The sequence below is a fragment of the Mauremys reevesii genome, linkage group 10, assembly GCF_016161935.1.
Source record: "Mauremys reevesii isolate NIE-2019 linkage group 10, ASM1616193v1, whole genome shotgun sequence".
Lineage (NCBI taxonomy): Eukaryota > Metazoa > Chordata > Testudines > Geoemydidae > Mauremys > Mauremys reevesii.
This window is the reverse complement of record NC_052632.1, coordinates 66,176,778-66,203,821: the sequence shown is the minus strand read 5'-3', so window position 1 is coordinate 66,203,821 and position 27,044 is coordinate 66,176,778. Positions and strand designations below refer to the sequence as shown.

General features: G+C 44.0%; 1 protein-coding gene across 2 annotated transcripts in view; it reads right to left on the bottom strand.

Annotated features, from left to right (window-relative positions):
* Positions 1 to 14: 14 nt before the first annotated feature.
* The window catches only part of BMERB1 (bMERB domain containing 1), an 80,005-nt gene continuing 52,975 nt past the window's right edge, over positions 15 to 27,044 (bottom strand). For both annotated transcript variants that reach the window (XM_039491398.1, XM_039491399.1), the window contains 4 exons: positions 17,499 to 17,572; positions 10,168 to 10,282; positions 7,025 to 7,107; positions 15 to 2,253 (listed from right to left, as the gene is read on the bottom strand). In XM_039491398.1, the coding sequence (XP_039347332.1) occupies positions 2,141 to 2,253; positions 7,025 to 7,107; positions 10,168 to 10,282; positions 17,499 to 17,572 (385 nt within the window). In that variant the 3' untranslated portion in view covers positions 15 to 2,140. The remainder of the gene's footprint in view (positions 2,254 to 7,024; positions 7,108 to 10,167; positions 10,283 to 17,498; positions 17,573 to 27,044) is intronic.

The window sequence follows — 27,044 nt, the reverse complement described above, 5'->3', positions numbered from 1 at the left end:
TATTATATAATAATATAACCATCCAATATTTCTGTTAAGACACTGCACATGATAGAGAATGAGGGACTGGTCCAAAGCAATGAGAAGGTATCAGAAACTTCAGGGGAGTTATTTGATTGTCCACAGTCTGATTTTTTTTCATGTGCATTTTCCTTAAAGTTTATTCAGATTATAAACAATTCTCTGCTTTGATGCACATTTTGTACTGACCCTGCAACCAACCTGACCTAAATATGGACACACCAAATTCTGACCGCTCCAGAGGTGAATTTGAAGCTATATGTCAGCACACATGCACATCCATATAGTACTTTGATTAAAATATTTAAAGTGCTGCTGGTGTCTCAAGGAAAACTTTAATATTTTTTCCTCCCTTATTTCTGATCCCTAAGGAATATTTTGAAGTAACGTGTTCTTTGTTTCTTAGGCCTGCTCCCCTGCTGCTCTTTAGTCTTCTTGTAGTATGGTTCTTGAAAACAGTCTGTGACAGTGAAACAGGTTGTTTGGAGATGCAGATGCTACATATTGGACCAATACAGCTCAGGCAGTTTGGTTTTTATACTATTTTGAATGTTTACATCCCTGAATCTGAACTAGACATTGCTTCAGCTCTTTCAGAAGTGTTTAACATCTACTTTAGTTACGCAACTCATTGATATTTTTATTGGCTTCCCCTGCTGTAACTATTATTTCCTGTGGATTTATATGTAGTGTTTTGCTTATCCAGTATTAAGAAATGGTTGTTCAGCTTGAAAAACATTTTTCTTTTAGGAACATTCCATCATCTTTTTTAAAGCCCAATGTTTTCACATCAGAACATCTTCATTTAACTACTTACACCCATCACAACATACATCTATAATATGGTATACTAGTCACACAGATGTACCATCTTACTGACAGCTAGTAAAGGGACAGCTATATTTTACGTGTTCATCTGCACACCAATTGAAACGTGAAACATCAAAGTATCAGACCTAATTGTTTTTCCCTTAGTTTCGAAACCACTGTTTTATGTATTGCTATCTTTTTAGTACCCAAAACTTCACCTTTTATGTTTATTATTTTTAATCTTTAAGTCAGAATTTGGGGATATATTGTCTTTTTATAATAGTTGGCAGCTAAAGTTTCTCATGGCTGTTAAGAATCTGATTAATAGCCCTTTTCAGCACCCTGCTTCATAAGTTAAATGATCCTGCTGCCGTCATGTTTTTCTCCCCTTCTGGACAGCAACCTATTGAGCTTGTGATACATAATCTCATAGTGCATTTAGTTGTGGTTTTAATTGTTGACTGCACTCTCAGTATTATTGCATCTCTGCAAGGTGGAGGGCTTGCAAGCAAATAAACGATGCAGTGTTTGAATTTACACCAAAAACTATAGCTGTGCCTGCTAAGAATTTAGCAGAAACCAATTTCCAAATGGACAGGTAATCTCCATTTGAATTGCGTTGTTTAAAAGCCACATAGGACATTTGACCACAGGGTCACTGAAATGCCATAATAAAATACAAGCCGATGAGCAGGATCTTTGTTGTTCTTATCTGTTCCCTGTGAAGAACTGGAAATGAAATTACACAGCAAAGTAGTCAAATGTCGTACTAGTTCAATAAATATTTTGTATGCAACACCAGTTGTACTACATTTGCTTCATCTATTGGTTGCACTATATACAGTATCGCTACTCTAAAGGTTTCATTTTGAAAAATAGCCTAGATAGGACATTTTTATATTCAGACCTTGGCATGTGTTTGAATGAAATTTGCCAAGGGAAAAAGGTGTATAACAAATCCTACAAAGTGCTGACTTTTTAAAACTGCTATTTTAAACATTATTGGGTAAAATATACACTTTTCTAATTCATTTTTGCCACAGAGTTGTATTTGTCTTTTCGGCTATTTTTACCTATCTGTTCTGGTCATTGGACAGCTGCTATATATATTCCTTTATTTTAAGCATGCGCATTGAGTGATCCATGCAACAGTGAAGGATTCACCATTAGTACAGTCAGTACATTACTGTAATGTTTACAGTATTTCTTGATTCAACTATCAGGATGCTTTAAAATCCTTTCACCCTACAGTTTTATCCAATAAAAACATTTGAAAAAAAGACAGATAGAATTGGTAGAGAGACTGGAGCTACATGATGTTGCATTGCGTGGCCCCACAACAATCTTTAATAATAGCTATTCCTGTTTTGGCAACGGTGGGCTTGCTCGGAGGAGGTTCTGCCTTCTTTTCTGCTGGGGTACCTGTAACATTCAGAACAGGACACCATTAAAACCTAGAGTTAGACCAAATTATTTCCTTCTGCTTTCAGCACACAGTATCCTGCAGTATCACACAGGCCTACATTCTAGACCGAGTTTATTTTACATTCTTTAAACAATGTTCTTAGCGATGTTGAAAGATACCAGCCTATGTGATGACTGATCCCACCAAAGGAACAGAAGGCCTGCCCACTCAGCTGAGAGAGGGGCCGCAGAATCCAGACATCAAACTGAAAATGGGGGATTTAGATGTAAATCATATGGTTAAAATGAGGGAACAAGAAAGGGACACCAAGCAGGGAACCCCAGACAACACCCACTACTCTGAGATGGAGTCCAAGAAATCAGTGGAAACTATCTGGCAGCCCTGGAGACTGAAGTGTTCTGTTACAGTAAGGTAATGAGTGGGCTGCAGCAGTATAAGTTCCCCTCACTACTCTGTCCAAGTGCCTTGGTCCACAGCCAGATCTAGTATGTGAGAGGGTCAGCTCCTCAGTGGGTGTAAATCAGTATAACTCCACTGACCAAGTTCCCTGATCCATTCAGCCCTCAGAGACTGATACCTTTGGTATCAGTTTGGTACCAGTTGTGCTGGTGGTTTTGTGATGCCTGGTACAAGTTTTGTGAAGAGCCTCATTTTGCTTTGTCTAACAAATGGTCATCAGATGGGACTAGCTTTAAGCCACTGACAACCTGTACCAGATTCAAATTAACTCTAAAGGCAAAAAGGCTTTATATTCCATTGCCAATCCCCTTCCACACAAAGTCAGCTTCTTGTGTCAGACCCATGTACTGGGGATATGTACAACTGACTACCATGAATATCATGATATTTTGAATTCTCTTTATAGACCTGTATGTCTCAATCATTAGGACAAAAGATGGATATTCCTTTACAGGGAGAAAGAAATATCATTACCAATAACATTTAATTTAAAACAATACAATGCATAAAAAGAAAGACAAGGAGGAGAGAACTACCAAGGGAGGTGAGTCACAATCACCAGGACTAAAACAGGATAAATAATTAGCAACACATTTTAAAAGGTCTTCTCAAACTTGTACTTGAACATCAGGACCTATTCACATCCCTGCAGTAAATCCACTTCAGCAAGATTTTTATCCTTTGGGATTCACAAGTGTAAAGTGGTAATGTGAGGGAAATGTCCTTTTCAGATACAGAACTCTCTTACACCGGTTTTCTCATCTACAACTGCACCTCCATGTAAGACTGTGCTGCCACTTTTCCACACTTACTCCCTTTAGGATCAGGTTTGGCACCTACAGCAGATCAATCCATTAAACCCTCATCTGTTTCTATTACAATGAATCTCCAACCTAACTTGGAACCCAGCTGCTTCTGTATTTAATACTATCTCCGACTCCTCCTGAGATTGGGTCGTCTTCTACTTTCCTCAATGGCTCTACTTTGTGAGATTCCAGGGCTTCCATATATCAGATGCTCACAATAGCTTGCTTGACAGCCTGGATTGTTCTCTGCTGAATAAAAATGTTGCTGGAACTGATATTGGTCAATGTTATCCTCAATATCTCCCAATGTGTATAAATAAGCCAGGATGCTGAAAAGGGATAAATCTTTGGGCTAGTGGAAGAGTCTGTGGATTTGGAATGTTCATATACAGCTGTCATAAACACACAGCTAAGGGTAGCATCAAATCCCTCCTTTGCCTGTAAAGGGTTAAGAAGCTCAAATAACCTGGTTGGCACCTGACCAAAAGGGAAGAAGATACTTTCAAATCTGTGGGGGAAGGTTTTTGTTTTGTGCTCTCTTTGCGTGTTCTCTCTGGGACAGCAAGGAACCAGGGCAGGGAAAATACATCTCCTAAAGCCATACCTGAACTAAGCATCTAAGATTAGAAATTGTAAGTAAGGAAGGAAATGCGTTAGATTATCTTTTGTTTTAGCTTGTGAATTTCCCTAGGTTAAGAGGGAGGTTTATTCCTGGGTTTTTTTGTAGCTTTAAAGTTTTTCCTAAAGGGGAATCCTCTGTGTTTTGAATCTGATTACCTTCCATCCTGATTTTACAGAAGTGCTTCTTTTACTTTTTCCTTATAATAAAGTTCTGCTTTTAAGAACCTGGTTAGTTTTTAGTGTCCTAAAAACCCAAGGGGCTGGTCTGTGCTCACTTTGTTTGCTCTCAAGCCTCCCCAGGAAAGAGGGTGAAGAGATTTTGGGGGGATAGTTTGGGGAAACAGGAACTTCAAGTGGTCCTTTTCCTAAATCTTTGTCTAACTCACTTGGTGGTGCCAGCGATACCGTTCCAAGGACAAGGAAGAATTTGTGCCTTGGAAGTTTTTAACTTAATCTGGTAGAGATAAGCTTACGTGGTCTTTCATGCAGGTCCCCACATCTGTACCTTAGAGTTCAGAGTGGGGAGAGAACCCTGACAACAGCACTTTCCCTTTGTTGGACTCAGGAAGAACATCAGTGGCTGGCACTTAATTTATTGTATTTTCATTGAAACTATGGTATATTTTAAAATAGCCAGATTTATCAGCAATTAAATCTCTCCTTCATATCTTCCTTATGTGGTTTCTGTAGGTAATGATGGTGCCCAACTTATATGGTTTTGTCAGACACTCAGAACCTTCATGCTTTACTCCAGTTCCTCTTTACATATTATTCAATTAATAAAGAGGAATAATCTTTTCCTATTGATGAAAATAAGATAAAAATGCTGCATAGCATGATATAATGGGCAGTTTGCCTTTGCAGCCATCTCTCTGTTAAGATATACATGAGAATCCTTGCTCTAAAGCTTTTCACACCTTGACTGGGACCTGATCTAAAGCCCATTAAGACAATGGAAGCCTTTCCATTGGCTTCAGTTGGGTTTGGATCAGGCCACTAGAGAGTATTTTCCAAAATGTGTTAATTTGAGGACCTTTACTTCCTATCTGAAAGTGAAGATTAAAACAGACATGAACTATAGAACTGATAGATTAACTCAACCAGGAACCCAAGAGAGTAAGAATGCAACTATATGGAAAAATTGGAGATTCACTCTTTCGACATAATTCTGTTGAATAAGGGCCTAATTCAGCAAAACACTTAAGCATGTGCATAGAAGTCAATGGAACTTGAGTAGGTTTTACAGTTAAGAACATATTAGAAGTGTTTTTCTGATAGGGGTTTAATGGACAGCAAGTAAGGAAACAAAACCTATCCAAGTGTAGGGAAAATGCGTATACCTTGGACAGCTACAAATATAGAAACCAGTTGTGGGGGAAAAAAGAAATAGCATTAACACATGTGGTTTGTAATCCATACCTTCTTAAAAGAACCATTTGATGAGTTTAAAGTCATGGTCACTCTCCAAATATATGTCAGAAAAACATGAAGAGAGTAAAGACAACTACTACAGAATAGGAAACTCAGCCATTGCTTATGGCAGAAGATAAACTAACATGCATCTCAGAAAATATAACATAAGGCAAACATGCCCTAGATAAGCAGATATATGGTGGTAAAAGCAGTGTAAACTGGACAGTAAGACTAACGTTTGTAGGGTTGTATCTGTGTAGAGACAAGGTGGGTGAGGTAATATCTTTTATTGGACCAACTTCTGTTGGTGAGAGAGACAAGCTTTCAAGATATACAGGGCTCTTCATCAGGTTCAGACGAAGAGCCCTGTGTAGTTTGAAAGCTTGTCTCCTTCACCAACAGAAGTTGGTCTAATAAAAGATATTACCTCACCCACCTTGTCTCTGTAGTAAAACTAAAGAGCAGAGTTAGATAAAACAAGTTTAAGACTAGGAAGTACATCTATGAGACAAGTACAGCTTTAGGGAGTTTCTTAACAAAGGGTAAGTAAAACTGGAAAGAGCTTCACTCATCCATCCTTGGACTAATCCAGTAATGTGCTCCAGTTTTGCAATTGACCTGAATGGGAGTAGGACTGAGTTCTAAACTCAGAACATCCTGTTCCAGCATGCACTGGGCTTAGTGTAAAGCCCAGGAAGACTTCTCTGATAGCAGTCCCTTCTTGGGTTGTTACAAAGTCCTGTCTAGAAACCTGGAGCATATTACACCCATATCCCTAGTACACATGGTATTGTAGTGTATAAGACTTTCAAGATACCTTCCAACCTGTGTAGTTCCTGTCTTGATAGACAAAAGGGTGGGTCTTTCAATTGTGTTATATCAAGCAAGTTGGCTTTATCTGACTGAAAAGCCCAGTTAACCATCATTAAGATATAGACTAACTGTCACTATCACATAGGAAGTCATGCTAGCAGTAGTTAAAACTCTAGACTCCTCAAAGGCAGAAAGGCAGCTAGATAAAATGGTTTCAAGCACATTAATCTGCATTTTAACAGGATTTTTAAAAATCATGTTAAGCTCAGTTGATTGAACTAACATGATTGAAAAACACACTCTTTTTACTAGCAAGAGAGGTGCCACCTAGCACATATGGATTTAATGTTGAAGAGAATTGGAAATCCAAGTTCACTAGGTGGTTTTCAAAATTTCAGCCAAAATGGCTAGAAACAGAAGCTGGCATTTCATTTGGGGGGGGGGGGTGTTATTTTTTATATTAGCTCATTTTGGTCTAAGCTGTTTTGGGGAGATTTTCAGAGACACAATTGGGAGCAAAAGCCCACCTTTCATTGACTTTCAGTGGGAGTTGGATGTCTAGCTGCCCTCTGTGCTTTTGAAAATCTATCCCCTTCCTTGCCAGAGTTTTTCAAAGACTTTTTTCTTTCCCATTTATTTTAAATGTTAAACTCACTGGCAGGAGATCGTGTTACTTTGTCTAAGGGTTTTAATTTGATCCGCAGGAATTCAGCCATCTCCTTGTCTTCCTCTTGCTCTCTGTTGGTGCAAAAAGAGAGAGGAAAAAAAAGTTGTAGAAGAAAAAGCGATTTCTACGTAACTACGTAACTTTGTGTAAAGGCAAGAGCCATAAGAATCTTATTAATAGCAGTAATACTTCTTTGCTCTTATTTAGAACTTTTCATCTAAAAGATCTCAAAGCTCATTAGAAACTTAATGAATTGAGAGAGAAATCCTGGCCCTATTGAAGTCAGTGGCAAAACTCTCATTGACCTCAATGGGACTGGGATTTCATTCTAATGCTCACTGCTTAATCCTGAGAGACATGCAAGTATTAGCCCCACTATGCCCCTCATTCAGCAAAGCACTTAAGTAAAGCACATGCTTGGGTGAATCAGGGCCTATACCAGTAGGAAAACCAAGGCACAGAGAAGTTAAATGGCTTGAAAAGGTCACACAGCGAATCAATGTCAAAACTAAAAACCAAACCCAATTGTCTGTAATCCCAATTCCCACTTTCTAACCCAGGGGAGGGCAAACTATCGCCCGCGGGCCAGATCCGGCCCATCAGGGCTTTAAATCCAGCCCACGGGATTGCCAGCCCCATGGCGCAGTGGCGCTAAGGCAGGCTTCCTGCCTGCCCTGGTCCCGCACCACTCCCGGAAGCAGCCGGCACCATGTCCCTGTGGCCCCTGGGGGAGGGAAGGGCAGAAGGCTCTGTGGGCTGCCCCTGCCTGCAGGCACCACCCCCCCGCAGCTCCCATTGTCCAGGAACGGGGAACTGTGGCCAACGGGAGCTTTGGGGGTGGTATCCGCAGGTGAGGGCAGTGTGCGGCAGAGCCGCCTGCTCCACCCCGCCTCCAGGAGCCACTGCTGGACAGGCTGGCCACTTCCAGGAGTGGTGCGGGGCCAGGGCAGGCAGGGAGCCTGCCTTAGCCCCTCTGCGTGCCACTGCCATCCCGGAGCCGCTCGACGTAAATGGTGCCAGGCTGGAGCCCACACCCCAAATCCCTCCTGCACCCCGCACGTCAACCTCCTACCCTGAGCCCCCTAACTCCCAGCCTTGATCTTCCTGCTACACCCTGAACCCTTCCTGCACCCCAACTCCCTGCGCTGAGCCCCCTGCCACACCCCACACCCTTCCTGTACCCCAACCCCCTGCCCTGAGCCCCCTTCTGCATCCTTTGCCCTGAGCCCCTTCCTGCACACCACACTTCCTCCCACACCCCAACCCCCTGTCCCAGTCCTACATCCATGGCCCTGCATACAATTTACCGATCCAGATGTGTCCCTCGGGCCAAAAACTTTGCCCACTCCTGTTCTAACCACTACACCAGGCTCCTTCTAGAAAAAATAGCAAAGGAACGTTATGATGTGTTATAATGCTCTCTATGTTTAAAAGCCTGTCTAAGTGAAGATTTTGATTTTATTGCCTCATGCTACGAGAACTCTCATTAAAGTCAACTAGTGTTGTGGTTGTGTGAGGATGGCAGGATCAGGCCCTAAGGAAATTAACATCACTTTGCTAGCCTTTAGCATTTATGGAATTTTCATTATTATTCCATTTTTTCAATAAAAATGATTAAGAAGTATTTCAGTTTAGTGTAGAAAAATCAGATTAATTAAAGTAAAAGTACCAATAAACGTTGCAAGTGAGCAATAGAGAGCACTAATGCATTTCCAACTGTATTGCCTGTATTTTCAGTAGTCTAGCAGAATGGCTTTTTTGAGGCCTTTATATTCTCTGGCTACAGATGATGATGCTTCATGCTTCATACACAGAACTAAGGGCTTATCTGCACTTGAAATGCTACAGTGGTACAGCTGCAGCTGCACTGCCACTGCGCTTCAGAGAAGACACTATCTCTAGACAGACAGGAGGGACTCTTCTGTCGACATAGGTAATCCACCTCCCTGAGAGAGGCAGTAGCTAAGCTGACAGAAGAATTCTGCAGCTGTGCCATTGTAGTGCCATAGTGTAGACATTTTTTACATCAATGGAAAAGGTTTTTCCTTCCATCTCTCTGAGGGCTGGTCTGCATTAGAAAGTTAGCTTGACCAACTACATCACTTAGGGGTGTCAAAAATTCACACCCATGAGATATGTAGTTATGCTGATCTAAGCCCCAGTATAGGCAGCGCTAGGTCAATGAAATAATTCTTCCATCGACCTAGGTACTGCCTCTCAGGCCTGGTCTACACTAGGGGGGGCGGGTCGAACTAAGGTACGCAACTTCAGCTACGTGAATAGCGTAGCTGAAGTCGAACTACCTTAGTTCGAACTACTTACCCGTCCTCATGGCGTGGGATCGAAGTCCGCGGCTCCCCCGTCGACTCCGCCACCGCCATTCGCGGTGGTGGAGTTCCGGAGTCGATGGGAGCGCGTTCGGAGTTCGATATATCGCGTCTAGATGAGACGCGATATATCGAACTCCGAGAAGTCGATTGCTACCCGCCGACCCGGCGGGTAGTATGGACGTACCCTCAGAGACGTGGGTTTACTTCAGTGACAGAAGACCCTTTCCCATCACTGTAGTAGGTGGTGTCTGTTCTATAGAACTACAGTGGTGCAGTTGTAGCACCAGAGTTATGCTGCTGTAGTGTTTCTACTGTGGGCATATAACCTGAGAAGCAGTAGCTAGGGCGACGGAAGAATTCTTCTGATCATCTACCCGTGTCTACACCAGGAGTTGGGTCAACATAACTGTGGTGTTCAAGGTGCAAACTTTTTCTGAGCTCTGAGCAACATAGCTAGGCCAATCTAATTTTTAGTGTAGACCAGGCCTGAGTGGGTACAGCCCAGCTCTTTTCATAACAGTAAAGGGCTCAGATATTTTCTTGTAATAAATTCAAAGGGACATTAATCCTCGGTAGCCGTGATCAGAAGGTTAAGTAAAATTATGTAATAGAGAGAGAAAGAGACATAGTGGTCCAGTTTGAATGCATTTCATGTGGTGCCAGAGAGAGGCTTTTAGCCTCATGCAGTGTTTGAAGACACCAAAGTCAATAGAAATTTTGTCACTACAATGAGAATAGTATCAGGTACTCTATTTGGCCTGCTAAGTCTCTGAAACAAATTCAGGCACTTTCAATCCTTACCTTAATCTCTCCACCTCTGCATCATCTACAAGAAAATCTCTTTTTTGCACCAGTTTATGGATCTTCTGAATCAATTCATCCTCTCTTTGTTTCTGCATTTTTGTTTTTTCTTTTTCTGCTCAAAAACAGAAAGAATAAGACAAAGGTTAGGTACTCGGATTTCTAACATTTGACCAATGAAAGTCAATGGCCTTTGTCCAGATTTACGGTAGGAGAGCAGGGCATGATCCAGGGTCATAATTTCCCAGGCCATAATATTCGAGACATTTTATTATTTGGTAAAAATTCTTCCCTGCTTCTCCTGAAACCAAGGCAACAATCCACTCTTTACAGAAAGGGTCAGGAGTGAATGGATATAGTGAGAAAGGGAAACATTTTTTTCAGTGCAAATATATAAGGTTAATCAGTAAATTGTGTTCTTGTGTTCATTTGAGATAATTTCCAGGATCTGGAAAGGTGACCCCAAGGAAAGTATATAGGCTCCTAATGAAAGCAAGGCACTGCAGACCAATGTTGCTACCTTGTTGAGGATGCTCCCTACTACCTGGTTATTCTGACAGACTGCTTCTGCTCCAGGATGCTCCTGTTTCTGACCCTGGCTTCAGTCAGTGCTTGCTCCTGCTCCTGCTCCAGCACCTGTACCAGCCACAGCTGGTTGCCCAGCTGTCCTACCACTAAGACACTGGAGTGGGTATCAGGAGATGTGAGTTTGGCTACCAGCACTGCCAGTGAGCTGCAATGTGGTGTTGGACAAATCATTGTTATGACTAGCCAGAAAATAGAAATCTCCGACTGTGAAAATCTTCATGTTTTGAAAAACATGTTTTTCCATTTTTCCCAAATCAGGATGAAAAGTTAAAAGTGCAAAAGTTTCATGGGAAGGGATTTCCAGAAAAATATCGTTTGGGGAGAATTACAGGGGAATTTTTTGGGTACCTCCCTGAAAGGCTCTTGGCAACTTCACTTTCCCCCTGCAGGCAAAAAGAGAAATTGACAAGAGTCTTCAAGGCAGGCAGCCAGAGGCTGCGCACCCAGGCTCTCCACAGCCGCTTCAGCCTGGCTGCTGGAGAGCCTGGGTGCTCAGCCACCTGCTTTTCCCTTAGGCAGAAAGTGAAATTGACAAAAGCCTTCCAGGTGGGCAGATGAGGAGCCATCATTTCAATTTTCCTAATGGAAAATCAAATTTTCTGCAAAATGTCTGTGATCAGGCCTCAGATAAAGTGGAGCAACCTATGTGACAGCTCTGCCTCTCCCACTGTAATTTGGTACATACAGCAGCATCAAAACCATCAACTCTGATAAAAGTCAGGCACTAGAATTATACATTATAGTGGAGCTAAATAAAACTATTATTTACCCAACATTTCAAAAGCCCGTGTAATCAATATTGTCCTAGTTAATCAGGCAAAACCAGAGCCAATTTATCATGACTAGATTGTCTGAAAATGATCGTTTCTGTTGAATGATAGATTTGGCTGTCACATGCTAAAACTGTAAATATGAGGGCTTAGGGGAGATATAGTTCAAAGGTATAAAACAAATATAGTTAAGACAAAACTCCCTAGTGCTAAAACTGAGCAAGTGGAACAGTGCTGGGAAAGCTAGAGGGTAATCCTAGCCCATACATTTTCTTAAAGATTTCAAAATTTTTATGAGCAGAAAACAAAGCTTCACATTAAATCAAGAATTTTTGTTTTCAGTTGTGGAGCTGTGGAACTGAGCTCAGAGAAACATCAAATTGAGTCAAGTATATTGAAAGTCCCTGGGACACACCTACAGTGTGATGCATTCAATATATCTTGTTTATTGATCAAATTTATAAGGGCTCCTAATACTTCTAAAAAATCCAGACATTTGAAAAGAGTTTTTTATTACAGCTTAATGATTTGCCCAAGGGCTCCAGCTGCATTTCCCACTGGAAATTTCTGCAATAAATCCACATCTTTAAAAAATGGAATAAAGGCATTTTGAAAGTTGGCTTTCAGAGCTGGAAAATCATTATTCCTTGGAGAACTGTAAGTTACGGTTTGCCAGTGAAAGAGGAAATAAACAATTTGTAATGCACAACAAGGCTACTTTGTTTTTCACAAGAAGAATTTTTAGTTTTTTATGAAAATAATATTTTATTCAAAAGATTAAGTGTGCATGTTGTTATCAAATTCTGTTGGTGCTTCAAAGATTCCTTATTGTTACCTAAAATGGGCATGGGGAGGGGGGAATACTTGGGCATAATGTCAATGAATGCTTAATCTTAACATGTTCAGCAAAAATAAAAAAGGATTCTTAAAACTGACAACTGCTGGACCATGCTGCAATGAGCCTCCCTCTCCCATCCTGGAAGGTAGGGACCAGCCACCATTATGACACATCAACTGAGATGGAATAAATGGGCCCAAAGAGTCAGCAGTATTAGCATGACCCTGTCACTGTCCAACATTAAACATCATTGTGAAGGATGGTAAAAATTTTTTCCTGCTTTTGACCAACAGACAGGAGGGGAAGAAGAAACAGGATAGTAAAGGTGGAGAAAATACAGCTTTTGTTGATGGAGAATTCCCAGCCGCAGGTCAGTCACAGACAGATGCTTTGGATTGGCAAGTCTGCCACAACAGCACTGCTCTGAGCTCTGGCTTATTTCCTGGTCTGGGGTGTCATCTGCTTGATTTGGCCCCTCTCCTACTGGTCTATCTCAGGTTGGGCAGAGCTGGCTAGAGCTGTCTCATCTGATTGTGCTGGTGCCATGTGCTACAACTGACCTCAAGATCAAATCAGATGGAAAGCCAAGAAAGCGAGAAGATAGGAGGAAAAGAGTGGGGAAGAAAGGGGAACACGCAAGGGAAGGGGAAATAATCAGGATCTCACGTGTCTCTGGTTTATGGAATGGTGATGACCACGTGACCCTGAGGAAGTGCCAAGGTCTGGACTTGAAGATGATGCAGTAACCTTCTAGGGGCACAGGTGAAGGACGAAGTCCCTGGAGGGGAGTGGGATGGAGGCTTATAGGCCTTTTCCCTCCTTCAGGAATTTCCTGCCAGTTCACAGGTCCTCAGCCCCAGGTCTTTTTAAGACCTCTGAAAAAGGGGTTAACGGACAGAATAGTCCATCCTCTCATTATTTGTTCACCATCAGACCTAACTTCTGACATATCACATATAGTCTATTAAATTCCAGTACAACACTCTTCTAGTTTACCAGGTATGGTCTCAACACAGTCTTTGAATTATACCAGTAAAGCCCTTCTGTTCAGATTAACTTAGTCTTTCTGTTTTTCACTTTTACTAATTTTCATAAACAATTTTATGTAACAGTTGCACTTTTGTTACCTTTTTCCAACACCATTTGTCAGTACAGATGACTGAACCATTCATAAGCTTCCATCCACTTTCCTCACTTGGACTCACCACTGCAGCAGGCCTGCTATGCTTCAGTTTTTACACCACCCACCATCTTCTCTATCTCCAGGTGAAGAGCCATCAGTGGGATCAAAACACATGGATCCACTTATGGAAGGCCAGGTGTGAAAGGGGAGAGGGATGTGGGGACAAGCTCACATGCAGATTGTCCCCCTGCTCCACCCTTTTGGGGATCTGCTGACAAGTAAATGCAGATTGAGTGTTAGGGCTGGGTCCTACAGTCCTTATTCAGCTATCTCCTTTTACTAAAAGCCTGCTCCTGTTCCCATTTAAGTCAATGCAACTATGTCCATTGAAACCAATGGGAGCAGGAGCTGGCTCATACACAAAAATAGTCCTAAGTATAAGTAAACAAAAGTTTAAATGAGAGGTTTGGCTACAGGAACACTAGTAAGAGTAGGTCATTCTTACTTGTTATCTATGCAGCATTCACAATCCTTTGCAAAGGTTACCTTAAAATAACCTCTGCTTGAATTATTCTCCATTGGGTACTATTCATCCCATACATGTGTTAGTAAAATATTGGAGGAATTGTTTGGCGCAAAAGTAGCTGAGATAATGTCAAGAAGAAAAAAAAAGAAGAAACACGAATGTATTTTGTTAGATGTGCATGAAACGTGGAAAGGTTCTTATCCCACTGAGAAATGCTGCTATTTGTCTACTGGGCTCAGAGGGGGGGAAGTGTAGATATGATCAGCTTCCTATTTTATGACTGACCTGCTGTTTCATTTCTGGCAAGGTTTTTTCTTCTCTTTTACCTTGTTTGCTAGCTGTGAAGTTTTTCTCACAGTGATAGGTGGAAAAATAAAGGACAAATGACTAGAAGACTCAAAACCCGCCCTAATGGTTGGGTAAAAGTAAATCATTTCTGAAAGGTACTATAGGCCCTGTGCATACTTCTGGCGTAGTTGTACTTATTGGCTTATTTGAGGCATGTTTGTACATATAAGCAACAATTGTGAATCAGTGTTTTTCTGGAAGTCTACTTAAGAGTTTTTAATGACTTATGCTTAGGCCCCAGGTGCTTAAAATGGGAGCAGCGCTTTGGTAAGACAGTGTCTAAAGAGTGTCCCTCAGCAAACCAGCTCAATTTTAAAAAACTGTTTTTGCTGGTACTGCAAACCTTTCTCTTCCCCCACCTCTCATATAAGCACTGCCTGAGGGACCAAAATCCCAGGTGCACCACAGCAGTGCTTGGCAGACTGGGGATGTACATGGCAACAGTGACTTTCTGCTACCTCTTCTTCCCCTCACACGTATGATCCTGGGGACAGTCAGGGAACCACTTCAGTCTGATAAAACTTAAAGCAACCTCAGTCCTGCTCTAAGCAGAGCTCTTGTGTAACACCTCCATCACCCCACCAGTGGGCATTACACCAGCAAATATAGTTGCAGTGTGTGTGCCAGCCACACCTTTCCTACTCCAAAATGTCCCCTACACCAAGGGACCAAGAGGATTGAATTCAAACGGGGGGAGGGAGGGAGGAGGACTCTCTCTCCACGTATGGGAGATTTTGTGCTGCCAGAAATCCCCATTCAGGATTACAATTATGCTCTGTAAATCAAGATGGGCTATTGAGTTCCAGACAACTCCACTTTCAGCTGGCACACAAGGGGGCAAGATTTTTCCTCTCAGCCCTGTGACCTTGCACCTTGCCAAGTCATTTCCACCTGTACAAAATGAGTGCAAAGCTGATTTAAAACCATTCTGACCTCAGTATCAATTTTATATTGTTGCATATAATTTGATTTAAAAAATAAAAGGCTAATTTTCTTAATGCGTTTCTAGACATTTCCCCCTTCCTCAGAGTTTCTAGCTCATTGCTGAATTCAGCAAGGCTGTTGTAACCTGCCCTCACACAATATGCACTCTGTCTCCTTCTAGTTGTGCCTAGTGCACATATGGAAGCCTGCTACAATCTTGGCTGACAAAGATGAGTCTTTTAGCTTGGGCAGTAGACACTCATATATTTAGATGCAGAAGTCTTAGGTTCAGTCCCCTCTACTGATGATCCACACGGGGACATGGCATTACACTATGCTGCAGAACTTAAGTAGGAAACCTTACTGTGGAATCTAGATCCAGTGTACACAGAGTTCATAGGGTCATGAATACACTGATGCATTATCATTACCAGAGCCTGCCAAGGGAAAGCAAATCTGCTGCATTTAATAATACAGCATGAGGTTAACAGGACAAATTGCTATGGTAAAGAAAACATCTCAGTCAATGCACATATTATTCTTATTAAAATATCTCATGTCATTACAGGAACGGTTTGCTTCACTGAGTTCTAGTATCCACCGGATACAATCCTAATTAGCATTACTACGTTTTTTATTTAAGATGAACTGAAAATACAAACACGGGATTCAGCTCCACCTGAGGTTGTTAATTTTTATTTAAGCCATTCTAGGTGGGTTGTATTGTTCTTTTTGAAAGGCTCATGGAAGATTTCATATCTAATTATAACTTCTTAGCCAAAGTTCTGCCCCAGAGGAAATTATGTTCATCTGAATGATACCAGGCCATTTCATTACTTTATTAAAAGACGAGTAGCCATGCTCTGGTAACCCCCCACCCTTCTAATAGTTCCCATGTATGGCAGTGGAACTAATCTCATTTTCTTGATCAAAACCCTTTGCCATCCCCCTTGGCAACCAGATCACCTCTGCCTACAGTAGATTCATGGGTGAGAGAGAGGTAAACCCTGCAAAGATTTCATTGTGGAGTGAAAGATCAGTGACTAGGAACAGGTAAAGAGTATTTCAGGTTCTTTGGCTCTGTGTGTGTGATTGTGGCACTGATTTTGCACTCATGCTTATGTCAGCAATTGCACAATCCTTTAAAAAGGTTTATTAGAGAATGAATAAAGGTTGTTCAAAAGGTGGTAAAAATAAAATACAACCCCCAATCTCAGCTGCTGAGTAACACTACGTTGACTAATAGATTCACAGAATGTATAGCCAGAATACAGTGAGGAATTGAAAGTTTGGCATGAATTGATAAGATGGGGTATACAGTAAAATCAATGGGAATGGGCCAAATTCTGCTTTTGGTCACAGACACACTGGAGTCAAAAGAGCATATCCAGGGCTTATCACAGAAGTAAATGCTTGTAGGGTCAAGCCCTAGGTTCCTTTTCTGGAATAAGATGGTGGCTCACTATTTTGCAAAGTAACAGGAGGAGTAACTGAGCTAAAATAACAAGGAGGCCAACCCGTGAAGTCCTTACTAAAAGAAAGTTATCAATGGATTTCAGTGGGAGTTTTTACTGAGTAAGGAATGTGCCCAAGGAGGATTCTGCACATGCTTGGAGCAATGAAGCTGTTGAGAATTTAGGATTGGGCCCTTAAAGATTCAGGTAAACATGGACTAGACCTCTCTGGAAGGCCCCATACTTTCCGCTGTTTTCTTAGGTTATAGCTTGGCTTATAGGGAGCAACAATTAATTAGTATCTCTAGGAAACACACACAAACCCACATCCAAGGTTTAATTTCCCATCAGACCACCACCAGGTGTTCCATATCCATCAACGTTTTCCATTCTTTAGCACACTCTCCCTCACATAATGTGTCAACATAGTGCGTCAACAGTGGTTCTCATAAGATTTTCAAGGGATTGAAAGAATCTTGGAATAATGCAGCTTGTTGGAGTGATATTTGCAGTCCTGGCCATCAGAAGGGGCAGATGAAATACAGCAAAGAATTTCAGAAAAATAGAGAGCAGAAGGAAGAGCAAACAAAACCTGAGCGAAAATAAGGACATTAGAAAAGAGAGCAAAGTGCAGGAAACACACAGAGAGGGATGGAAATGCCAGTGAGAGGGATTGCGCCTGGCTTGGGGTTGCAGGTATCTGGCCCTTAGAAGGGTTTCTGCTTTTCAAAGCACTTTGTAAGGTTGGCGTAGAAATTACCTGGAATTGCTACTAAATTCTGCAGCTCCTGTTTAAGGTTCATGATGTCCTTGCACAGCTGGATGTCATCCATCCTGCAGAAACAAAAAAAGCACATCAGGACCATACATACATACATGTTACATTTATTTGTGGGTCCAGATAAACCACCCGTGAAAGCTGTAGTACAGCCCTTTCCTTGGGGCTTCATGCATCTGCTTGAGGCACGGATATTTAGCCCATGCACCAAACTGCCATCCGTCACAGACACCTTTCAACGCACAGTGTTGCAGAACAAATATCCTCCATTATAATGCCCTACCAGGTGACCTCTCCTATCAGTGCTTTTTGTACCATGCAGACCTAATCTATATATTTTTATTGTCACATTAGCTACTTTTTCCTTTTCTGCAGCTTGCCCTACCTCTGAAAATGGGCACCTGCATATTTAATAAATCAGCAGTGGAACTGTGGCAAGGGCTACAGCAATAAGCAGGGCAATCCCCGATTGCTACAGTTCAGCTGGCATTCACTAGGGAAAAGGGAGACTACAACTATGAAAGAGAGAATGGTTCAGTGGTTAGACTAGTAGCCTGGGACTTGGGAGACAATGGTTCAATTCTTTATTTTACCACTGACTTCCTCTGTGACGTTGAGCAGATCTCTTTGTGCCACAGTTCCCCAGCTGTTAAAATGGAGATAATAGTATTTGTGGTGTGAAGATAAAGATTGTGAGCAGGGCTGGCTCCAGCGTTTTTGCCACCCCAAGCGGAAAAAAAAAAAAAAAAAAAGCCGCGATCAGCAGCAGCTCTACTGCTGCCGCTTCATCCTTCCGAGAGGGACTGAGGGACCCGCCGCCGAATTGCCGCCAAAGAGCCGGCCGTGCTGTCCCTTTCCGTTGGCTGCCCCAAGCACCTGCTTGCTGCGCTGGTGCCTGGAGCTGGCCTTGATTGTGAGGTGCTCAGATAGTATAGTAATGGAGGCCAGATAAGTACAATAGGTAGAGAATAATGTAAGATAACTAAGCCCTGGTCTACGCTACAGGGTTAGGTCAAATTTAGCCGTGTTGGTCGATTTTATAATGAATGCATCTACACAAGCAACCCCGTTCCGTTGACCTATAGGGCTCTTAAAATCAATTTCTGTACTCCTCCCCAGCGAGGGGAGTAGCACTAAAATCGACCTTGCTGAGTCAAATTTGGGGTAGAGCGGACACAAATCGATGTTATTGGCCTCCGGGAGCTATCCCAGAGTGCTCCAATGTGACCACTGGACAGCACTTTCAACTCTGATGCACTAGCCAGGTACACAGGAAAAGCCCCAGAAACTTTTGAATTTCATTTCCTTTTTGGTCAGCGTGGCGAGCTCAGCAGCACAGGTGACCTTGCAGTCCCCCCCAGAATCACAAACGAGCTCCAGCATAGACCTAACGGCAGACACTGGGTCTGATTGCTGTATGGGAAGAAGAATCTGTGCAGGCAGAACTCCAGTCAAAAAGAAGAAATGCAAATATATATGCCAAAATCGCACAGGGCATGATGGACAGAGGCTACAACAGGGACACAGAGCAGTGCCATGTGAAAGTCAAGGAGCTCAGGCAAGCCTACCAAGACAAAGGAGGCAAACGGTTGTTCTTTGTCAGAGCCCCATACATGCTGCTTCTATGACCAGCTGCATGGCATTCTAGGGGGGGGACCCTACCACTACCCCACCACTGTCCGTGGACACCTGCAAGGGGGTGTCTCACACAACACGGAGGAGGATTTTGTGGAGGAGGAAGAGGAGGAGGAGAATGTGCAGCAGGCAAGCAGTGAATTCGTTCTCCCCAGCAGCCAGGACCTTTTCATCACCCTGGAGCCAATACCCTCCCAAGGCGAGATCCCCGACCCTGAAGGCGGAGAAGACCCCTCTGGTGAATGCACATTTGTAACTACAGTACAGGGTTTAAAAACAATAGTTTAATGTTTGATTTGCCGTGAAGAATTGGGATGCATTTGCGGCCAGTACAGCTACTGGAAAAGTCTTTTAACGTGTCTGGGGATGGAGCGGGAATCCTCCAGGGACATCTCCATGAAGCTCTCCTGGAGGTACTCTGAAAGCCTTTGCAGAAGGTTTCTGGGCACTTTACCATGCCAAGCCAGTAGCAAGTAGTCTGGAAACATTGCAGCACAAAGCATGGCAGCAAATGGCCCTGGGTTTTGGTTGCATTCAAGCAACATTTGGTCTATATCTTTCTGTGTTAGCCTCAAGAGAATGATATCGTTCATGATCACCTGGTTGAAATAGGGGAATTTTTGTAAGGGGACAGTAAAAGGACCCCGTTCTTGCTGGGTTGTTTGTGCTTGGGTAAAAGGGATCATTCCTGAGAATAGCCGCGTGGGGGTTGGCGGGGGAGGGTGAAGGGATCATCCCAAATAGCCACACCAGGGGAAGTGGGGGAAAGGTGTGTGCTGCACATCCACCCATAAACCTCAGCCCCTCCTTTTAAATGGCAAACCCAACCGGCATTGCTTGCTATGGGAACGGAGGGCACTGCAGTTTGAAAACATTCCCACGTGTTATGAAGACATTAGAAGCTAAACCCGCGTACCCTTTGGCTTACCATGGCTGCCTGGAAACTGAATTCTGTTTCCCCCCTGCAGGTGCAAATATTTCTATGCTCCCCCTATCATCTCTGTCCCTGAGGTTATTGCAGATTGCAGCTGTGATCAAAGGGAGGGTGGGGTGGTTGTCTTACAGGGAGTTAAAATCAACAAAGAGAGCGGGTTTGCATCAAGGAGAAACACACACAACGGTCACACCGTAGCCTGGCCAGTCATGAAACTGGTTTTCAGAACCTCTCTGATGCGCAGCGCGCCTGCTTGTGCTCTTCTAATTGCCCTGGTGTCTGGCTGTTCAAAATTGGCAGCCAGGCAATTTGCCTCAATCTCCCACCCCGCCATAAATGTCTCCCCCTTACTCTCACAGATATTATGGAGCACACAGCAAGCAGTAATAACAATGGGAATATTAGCAGCAAAGAGTCCTGTGGCACCTTATAGACTAACAGACATATTGGAGCATGAGCTTTTGTGGGTGAATACCCACTTTGTCGGATGCAATGGGAATATTGGTTGCACTGAGGTCTAACCTAGTCAGCAAACAGCACCAGCGAGCTTTTAAACATCCAAAGGCACATTCTACCACCATTCTGCACTTGCTTAGCCTATAGTTGAACTGCTCCTTACTACTGTCCAGGCTGCCTGTGTACGGCTTCATGAGCCATGGGAGCACGGGGTAGGCTGGGTCTCCAAGGATAACTATTGGCATTTCAACATCCACAACAGTCATTTTCTGGTCTGGGAAGTAAGTCCCTTCTTGCAGTTGCTCAAACAGCCCAGAGTTCCTAAAGATGCGAGCGTCATGCATCTTTCCCAGCCATCCCAGGCTGATGTCGGTGAAATGTCCCTTGTGATCCACCAGTGCTTCCAGCACCATTGAGAAGTACCCCTTGCAGTTTATGTACTGGCTGGCAAGGTGGTACAGTGCCAAGATGGGGATATGCGTTCTGCCTATCACCCCACCAAAATTAGGGAACCCCATTGCAGAAAAGCCATCCACTATGACCTGCACATTTTCCAGAGTCACTACCCTTGTTGGCAGAAGGTCAGTGATTGCACTGGCTACTTGGATCACATCAGCCCCACAGCAGATTTGCCCACTCCAAATTGATTCCTGACTGACCAGTAGCAGTCAGGCATTGTAAGCTTCCACAGTGCTATCGCCACTCACTTCTCAACAGTCAGGGCAGCTCTCATCTTGGTATTCCTGTGCTTCAGGGCAGGGGAAAGCAACTCACAGAGTTCCAGGAAAGTAGCCATATGCATCCAAAAGTTTCGCTGCCACTGGGAATCATCGTATTCCTGCAACACTATGCGGTCCCACCAGTCTGTGCTTGTTTGCCGAGCCCAGAATCGGCATTCCACTGCATCAACCAGCCCCACTGCCGCCATGATGGCCCAATTGCCACAGCCTGTGCTTTCAGGAACATCTGTGTCATGTCCTCCTCACAATCATCCTCGTGCTGGCTCCTAGCTAAGCTCTGCACATACTGCAGGATAATGCGTGAGGTGTTTACAGTGCTCACAACAGCAACAATGTGCTGAGTGGGCTCCATGCTTGCCATGCTATGGCATCTGCACAGGTAACCCAGGCAAAAAGATGCGAAATTATTGTCTGCAGTTGCTTTCACAGAGGGAGGGAAGGAGGAAGGGAGAGGAGGAGGAGAGTGATGACATGTACCCATAACCACCTCCGACAATGTTTATGCCCCATCAGGCATTGGGAGCTTAACCCATAATTCCAATGGGCAGCAGAGACTGCGGGAACTGTGGGATAGCTTCCCACAGTGCACCGCTCCGTGAGTCAATGCTAGCCACGGTAGTGAGGACACACTCCGCCGACTTAATGCGCTTAGTGGGGACATACACAAGCGACTGTATAAAATCAATTTTTTAAAATTGACTTCTATAAAATCAACCTAATTTTGTAGTGTAGACATACCCTAAGACCCAGTTCTGTGAGATGCTGAGCATTATCAGCTCCCATTGAAGTTGATAGCACCTCAGAGGGTGGCATTCATAATCATTGGTAGAAGCAGCAATACAATGCAAATGTTGATGATCTAGCAATCGTGATCAACAAATACTACATTTTAGATTAACATTTGAATTCAGCTTCATTAGCAGCACTGTGCTTATGCTCATGTACTGCAGCTGAGGGCTGTTTCTGAGGGTATGGCTACACTTACAAATCTGCAGCGCTGGTCGTCCAGCTGTGCAGGGCCAGCGCTGGTGTGTGGCCACACTCACAGCTACCAGCGCTGGTGTGTGGCCACATTTGCAGCATTTGCAGCGCTGTTGGGAGTGATGCATTATGGGCAGCTATCCCAGCGTTCAAGTGGCAGCAACATGCTTTTCAAAAGAGGGGGGTGGGGCGTAGTGTGACAGGGAGCGGGCGAGAGAGAGAGAGTGGATTTTTGGAGCCAACACTGTGTGTTACCTTCCTGCCTTGAAAAATCAGAACATGTTCCCGATCCCTTACCCTTAACTCTTAACTGCAAATAGCCTGCAGCCAACGGACTCCCTCTCTCCCCTCTGCCCCGTTTCTGTCAAGAAAACACTCACTCCCTGCCTGCCTCATTATCTCATTTGATTGTTCACAGATTGATCACAGCAAACAGGAGCTGTGTTTGTAGATAAGCAGCTCCGGGATCAACAGAGCTCCGGAGCTCCGAGTTAACAACAAAACAAAGAGAGGCCGCATAACAAAACAAAGAGAGTAATTTATAAAAGCATTCTGGGATATCTGCTAATACCCTGGAGGCCAATAACAGCACTGGTGTGTGGCCACACTTGATGACCAGCGCTGCAGCACCAGCGCTGCAATCTTTATTCCCCATGCTGAGCCAGGTGTACGGCCAGCGCTGCAGCCAGGGAGTTGCAGCGCTGGATGTGCCCTGCAGGTGTGGACACTTACTAATTGCAGCGCTGGAAAGCCTCCACCAGCGCTGCAACTCGCAAGTGTAGCCATACCCTGAGGCTGCTGTTTCCAACACATTTCAAAGAAGAAAAAGAATATAAAATTAGCCTTGAAGATACACTGTTCTGCTCAGGTATCTTTCCCAGATCAGCAATGCTAGCTCTGTCTGCACCCATCTCCAGACTCCCTGTTTCACATACTCCAGTTCCAGCAGTTGATTCTCTAAGTCAGCTGTATTTCTGCTGAATGTTTGCTACACACTCCATCCTTATGATTACATTATTGCACAATTCCTATTACTCAAGCCTTTTGAATGTGGCAGAGGATATGATAGCACAGGGAATTGCAAGGGGACTTTGTGCTAGAAGGCCCAGAACTGTAGCAGACTCATCTGAGACACAATCAGGGAGAGAGCAAAGGATAATAAAATCAAACTATAGAATTAAGTGAGGAGTGGGAAAGTAGGCATTTCTGTCACAAGCAAGATCTTAATCACAAATTGAGCTCACATCCTCCCTCAGTTCCCTACACTGAAAACTGGCCTCCCCAAAGACCTATCCCTCAGCTGCTTTTATTGCTATTAAAACATGCTGATCCTTTTATTGCTTGCTGCTTTGTTTATCTCCATCTTGCCTGCTCCTTCGTTTATGTAAGAAGGGAGCAATGGCTATTCCTTCCATTTCTGGTTTCCGTCCTCACAGATGGTGTCAGTGGGATAATCATAGGTGTGTGCACGGGGTGTGCTGGGTGTGCCCAGGCACACCCTAATGCCCACGGGCCGAATCCAGCCCCTCAGGGCTTTGGATCTTGCCCATGGGATTTGCTCCCATGGCTGCACCACTCTCAGAAGCGGCCGGCATGGCACCATGTCCCTGGGACAGGCAGAGGGCTCCATGCATTGCTTCAGGTACTACCCCCCGCAGCTCCCATTGGCCGGGAACGGGGAACCGCGGCCAATGGGAGCTTTGGGGGAGGTACCTGGAGGTGTGGCAAGGGCAGCGCTCGGAGCCCTGTGCCACCCCCATCCCCAGGGGCCGCACAGGTAAGCAGCACCTGCCCCCCAACTCCCTGCCCTGAGGCTCCTGCCTGCATCCTGTGCCCCTCCTGCACCCCAACTCCCTGCCCTGAGCCCCCTGCCGCACCCAACACCCTTCCTGCACCCCAACCCCCTGCCCTGAGCTCCCTCATACACCCTGAACCCCTCCTCTGCTCCAATCCCTTGCCCTGAGCCCCTTCCTGCACACCGCACCCCTTCCCACACCCTGCACCCCCCCACACATCCCAACCTTTATGATGTGCGCCTTTAAAAAAAAAAAAAAAAAAAATTCCCTGGGTGCACATCCTAATGAAATGTGCTGCGCACGCCTATTGGATAATCTTCATTATGACCTCCTTCCTTTCTTCCCCATCAGTTTCAAATTGCCACTGTGCACCTCACCCGGGAAGCAACGCATCCTCCAGGATCTCTGCTTGTAGGGTCTGCCGACAGGATGAGAAACTTGCTCTTCTGATATCATGATTAAACGTCACCCTGTGGCCTAATCACCTAATCACTAATTCACTATTATGTTTGTACCCAATACACAGAGAGGCAGAAACCATCATGCTGAAGGATATTTTCCTCTCAGGTTCTCCACATTGCTCATGATCAGCATGAGCAAAGTCTGTTTCATCATGCTGAATGGTACTGAAATTACATTTATCAATTAATAATCTTAAACACTATGTCTGTAGGAGACTCAGTAATAAAATGTGCTGGGGAGTAAGCAAAATACGTAGCTCCTCATCCATTTTGTATTTGCACAGTTTGGGTGTTGTGTACTACTATAATATATTTGAATAAAATGACTTCTCAGGAAGGAGACATTTTTCTCAGGAGGAAGATGTTCAGTATTGACCTGCTATTTTTGGCTCGTGTCTACAGGCCAGATCCTCAGCTGGTGTAAAGTGGTGTAGTTCCAGTGCAGTCAATTCATACCAGCTGAGGATCTGACCCATAATATTTACTTTTGAAAATTCTTCTTCCACCATATAAATTGGTCCCAATTTGGAAAACCTGGGCCAGAGAGGCGCTGGTCACAACTCCTCACTGTGCCAGTCTGACCACCTCCACTCCAAAATGAAGTCCCAGAGGGTGATATTAATTGCTGTCCACCTTCACAGTTTCTCTCAAGGGATTTCAAATGTTGTTAGAGCCTGCTAAGAAGATGTGCTCCATCAATTAATCCCCAGGTCTTGCTGGCCACACCTCCTCTCTGGCCAGCATTGCCCAGTTTGGTGGTAGTGCTGGCCTCCTGTACTTTCCCCAGCCATAGAGAGACCTCCATCACCACTGCAACTTCTGCCCCCTAGGGCCACCCATGGAGCTTTGGCTGCCAGAGGCCCCCACCAGTGCTGACCCTGCTTTCTTCACATACCATATTCCCAGCATATCTCTCTTGATTCATGAACTTTGTCATTCCTGACTCATAGCCCTTTGGAGATAAGTAAATAACTCTCCATGGCAGAAATAGCCCTGTTACCATCTGAATTCTAAATGTCATGAGCAATTTGACCTTTCCAGAGCCACAGCCCCTCAAGCTGGTGGGTTTGTGACTGATAAGAGCTAAACCCACCATCTGCACTGACTGTCTAAGCTCCTTCTAATATCTTTCCTCCCTTCAGTGTGAAACAACCTTTGTGTCTCATCCACTCCAATGTATTCAGATGGCTAAAGAAGATCCAGGGTGCCTGTTTGTAAACTCCAAGCTAAGTCCTCAGACACCTGGTGTAATAAATGGATGTGGGAACTCATGTTTGGATGTAAATACAAAGCTGACGAGTGTGTGTAGTGAGCAGGATAACATGAAGCCCCAGGGCTAAATCAGTTTATCCTGAGCCAGGAGCACGTCATTGTCCCCTCAAAGGGGGGAACTGTTAGGAGCCCTACAGAAGAGGCTGGGGGTGCAACCTCCCAACCCCACAGGCCCCTGGGAAGAGAAGGGAATGCCAGCCACATGGAGGGCCTTTCAATGTGTGCAGCTGCTCTGGTCTCTCCCCACTTTTCCCAACAGCCTAGTTGCATGGAGAGAGCCCCCACTGCAAGCTCTACAGTAGCAACCAAAGAAAGACCCAGGGGGAATTAATGCTGCTTCAGAAAGCACCAACTCCCAATGGATTTATCATTCAAAATCCACACAGTCGGCAAGGCATAATCAGAAAGAGAGAGAGAGAGAGAAAGACTGGTCCCCACTGCCAAATCTAGTGTACCATAAACTTCATGCAGCTCCAGTGTGTAAGCGCTAGGATATAGCAATGATAGAAACACCTAAGACAGAAAGAAGAATATCTGCAGTGTCCCAGAGAGGGGGCAATCTACACAGCAGAGGAAGCAATATCCCTTTTTTGCACCCCCATAGCTCTGCAGAGCAGAGTTCCCTGCACTCATGACAGCTGAGAGGACATTCTAATTCTCCTCATTATTACAACAGCTTTTGTATAAAAGTAACATATGGCCTACAAATAAATCCACAAGGTCACAAGGCAGATGATCAGGAAAAGACATATATGCTTTTGTTTAGCTTATCTAAAAGGCCTGATCTGCTTCCCCACCACAATGCTCTCTCATTTTGAAAAGTAACCAGGTAGATCAGGTCAATCAATCCAAAGTTCCTTTCCATCCAGTATGGTATGGCATAGTATGGTATGGATGAAATTCCCAGCCCTGCTACTATATCTGCAAAGCAGTTTGAGATGTTTTATATGAAAGTTGCAATATACAAATAAATGTAACTGAACACAGCACAGTGTGTGTGGTATATGGTGCATTTTACCCAGTCTCCCTAAAGCACCATACAGTTTTGGTGCACCATACATTGCAGTAAAGGCATCAGTAAATTGAAGAGCTATACAGTTTGTCTGGTTTCCATAAGAGCTGAGCTTTAAATATCTTCACAGGCTCTAGGCACAACAATGCTATCTGTGTGAGTTACAAGAATGGTGAAGTGTTTCTCTTAATAACAGACAAAATTCATTCCTGAAGTAACTTCAGTGGAGCTACCCCAGGGA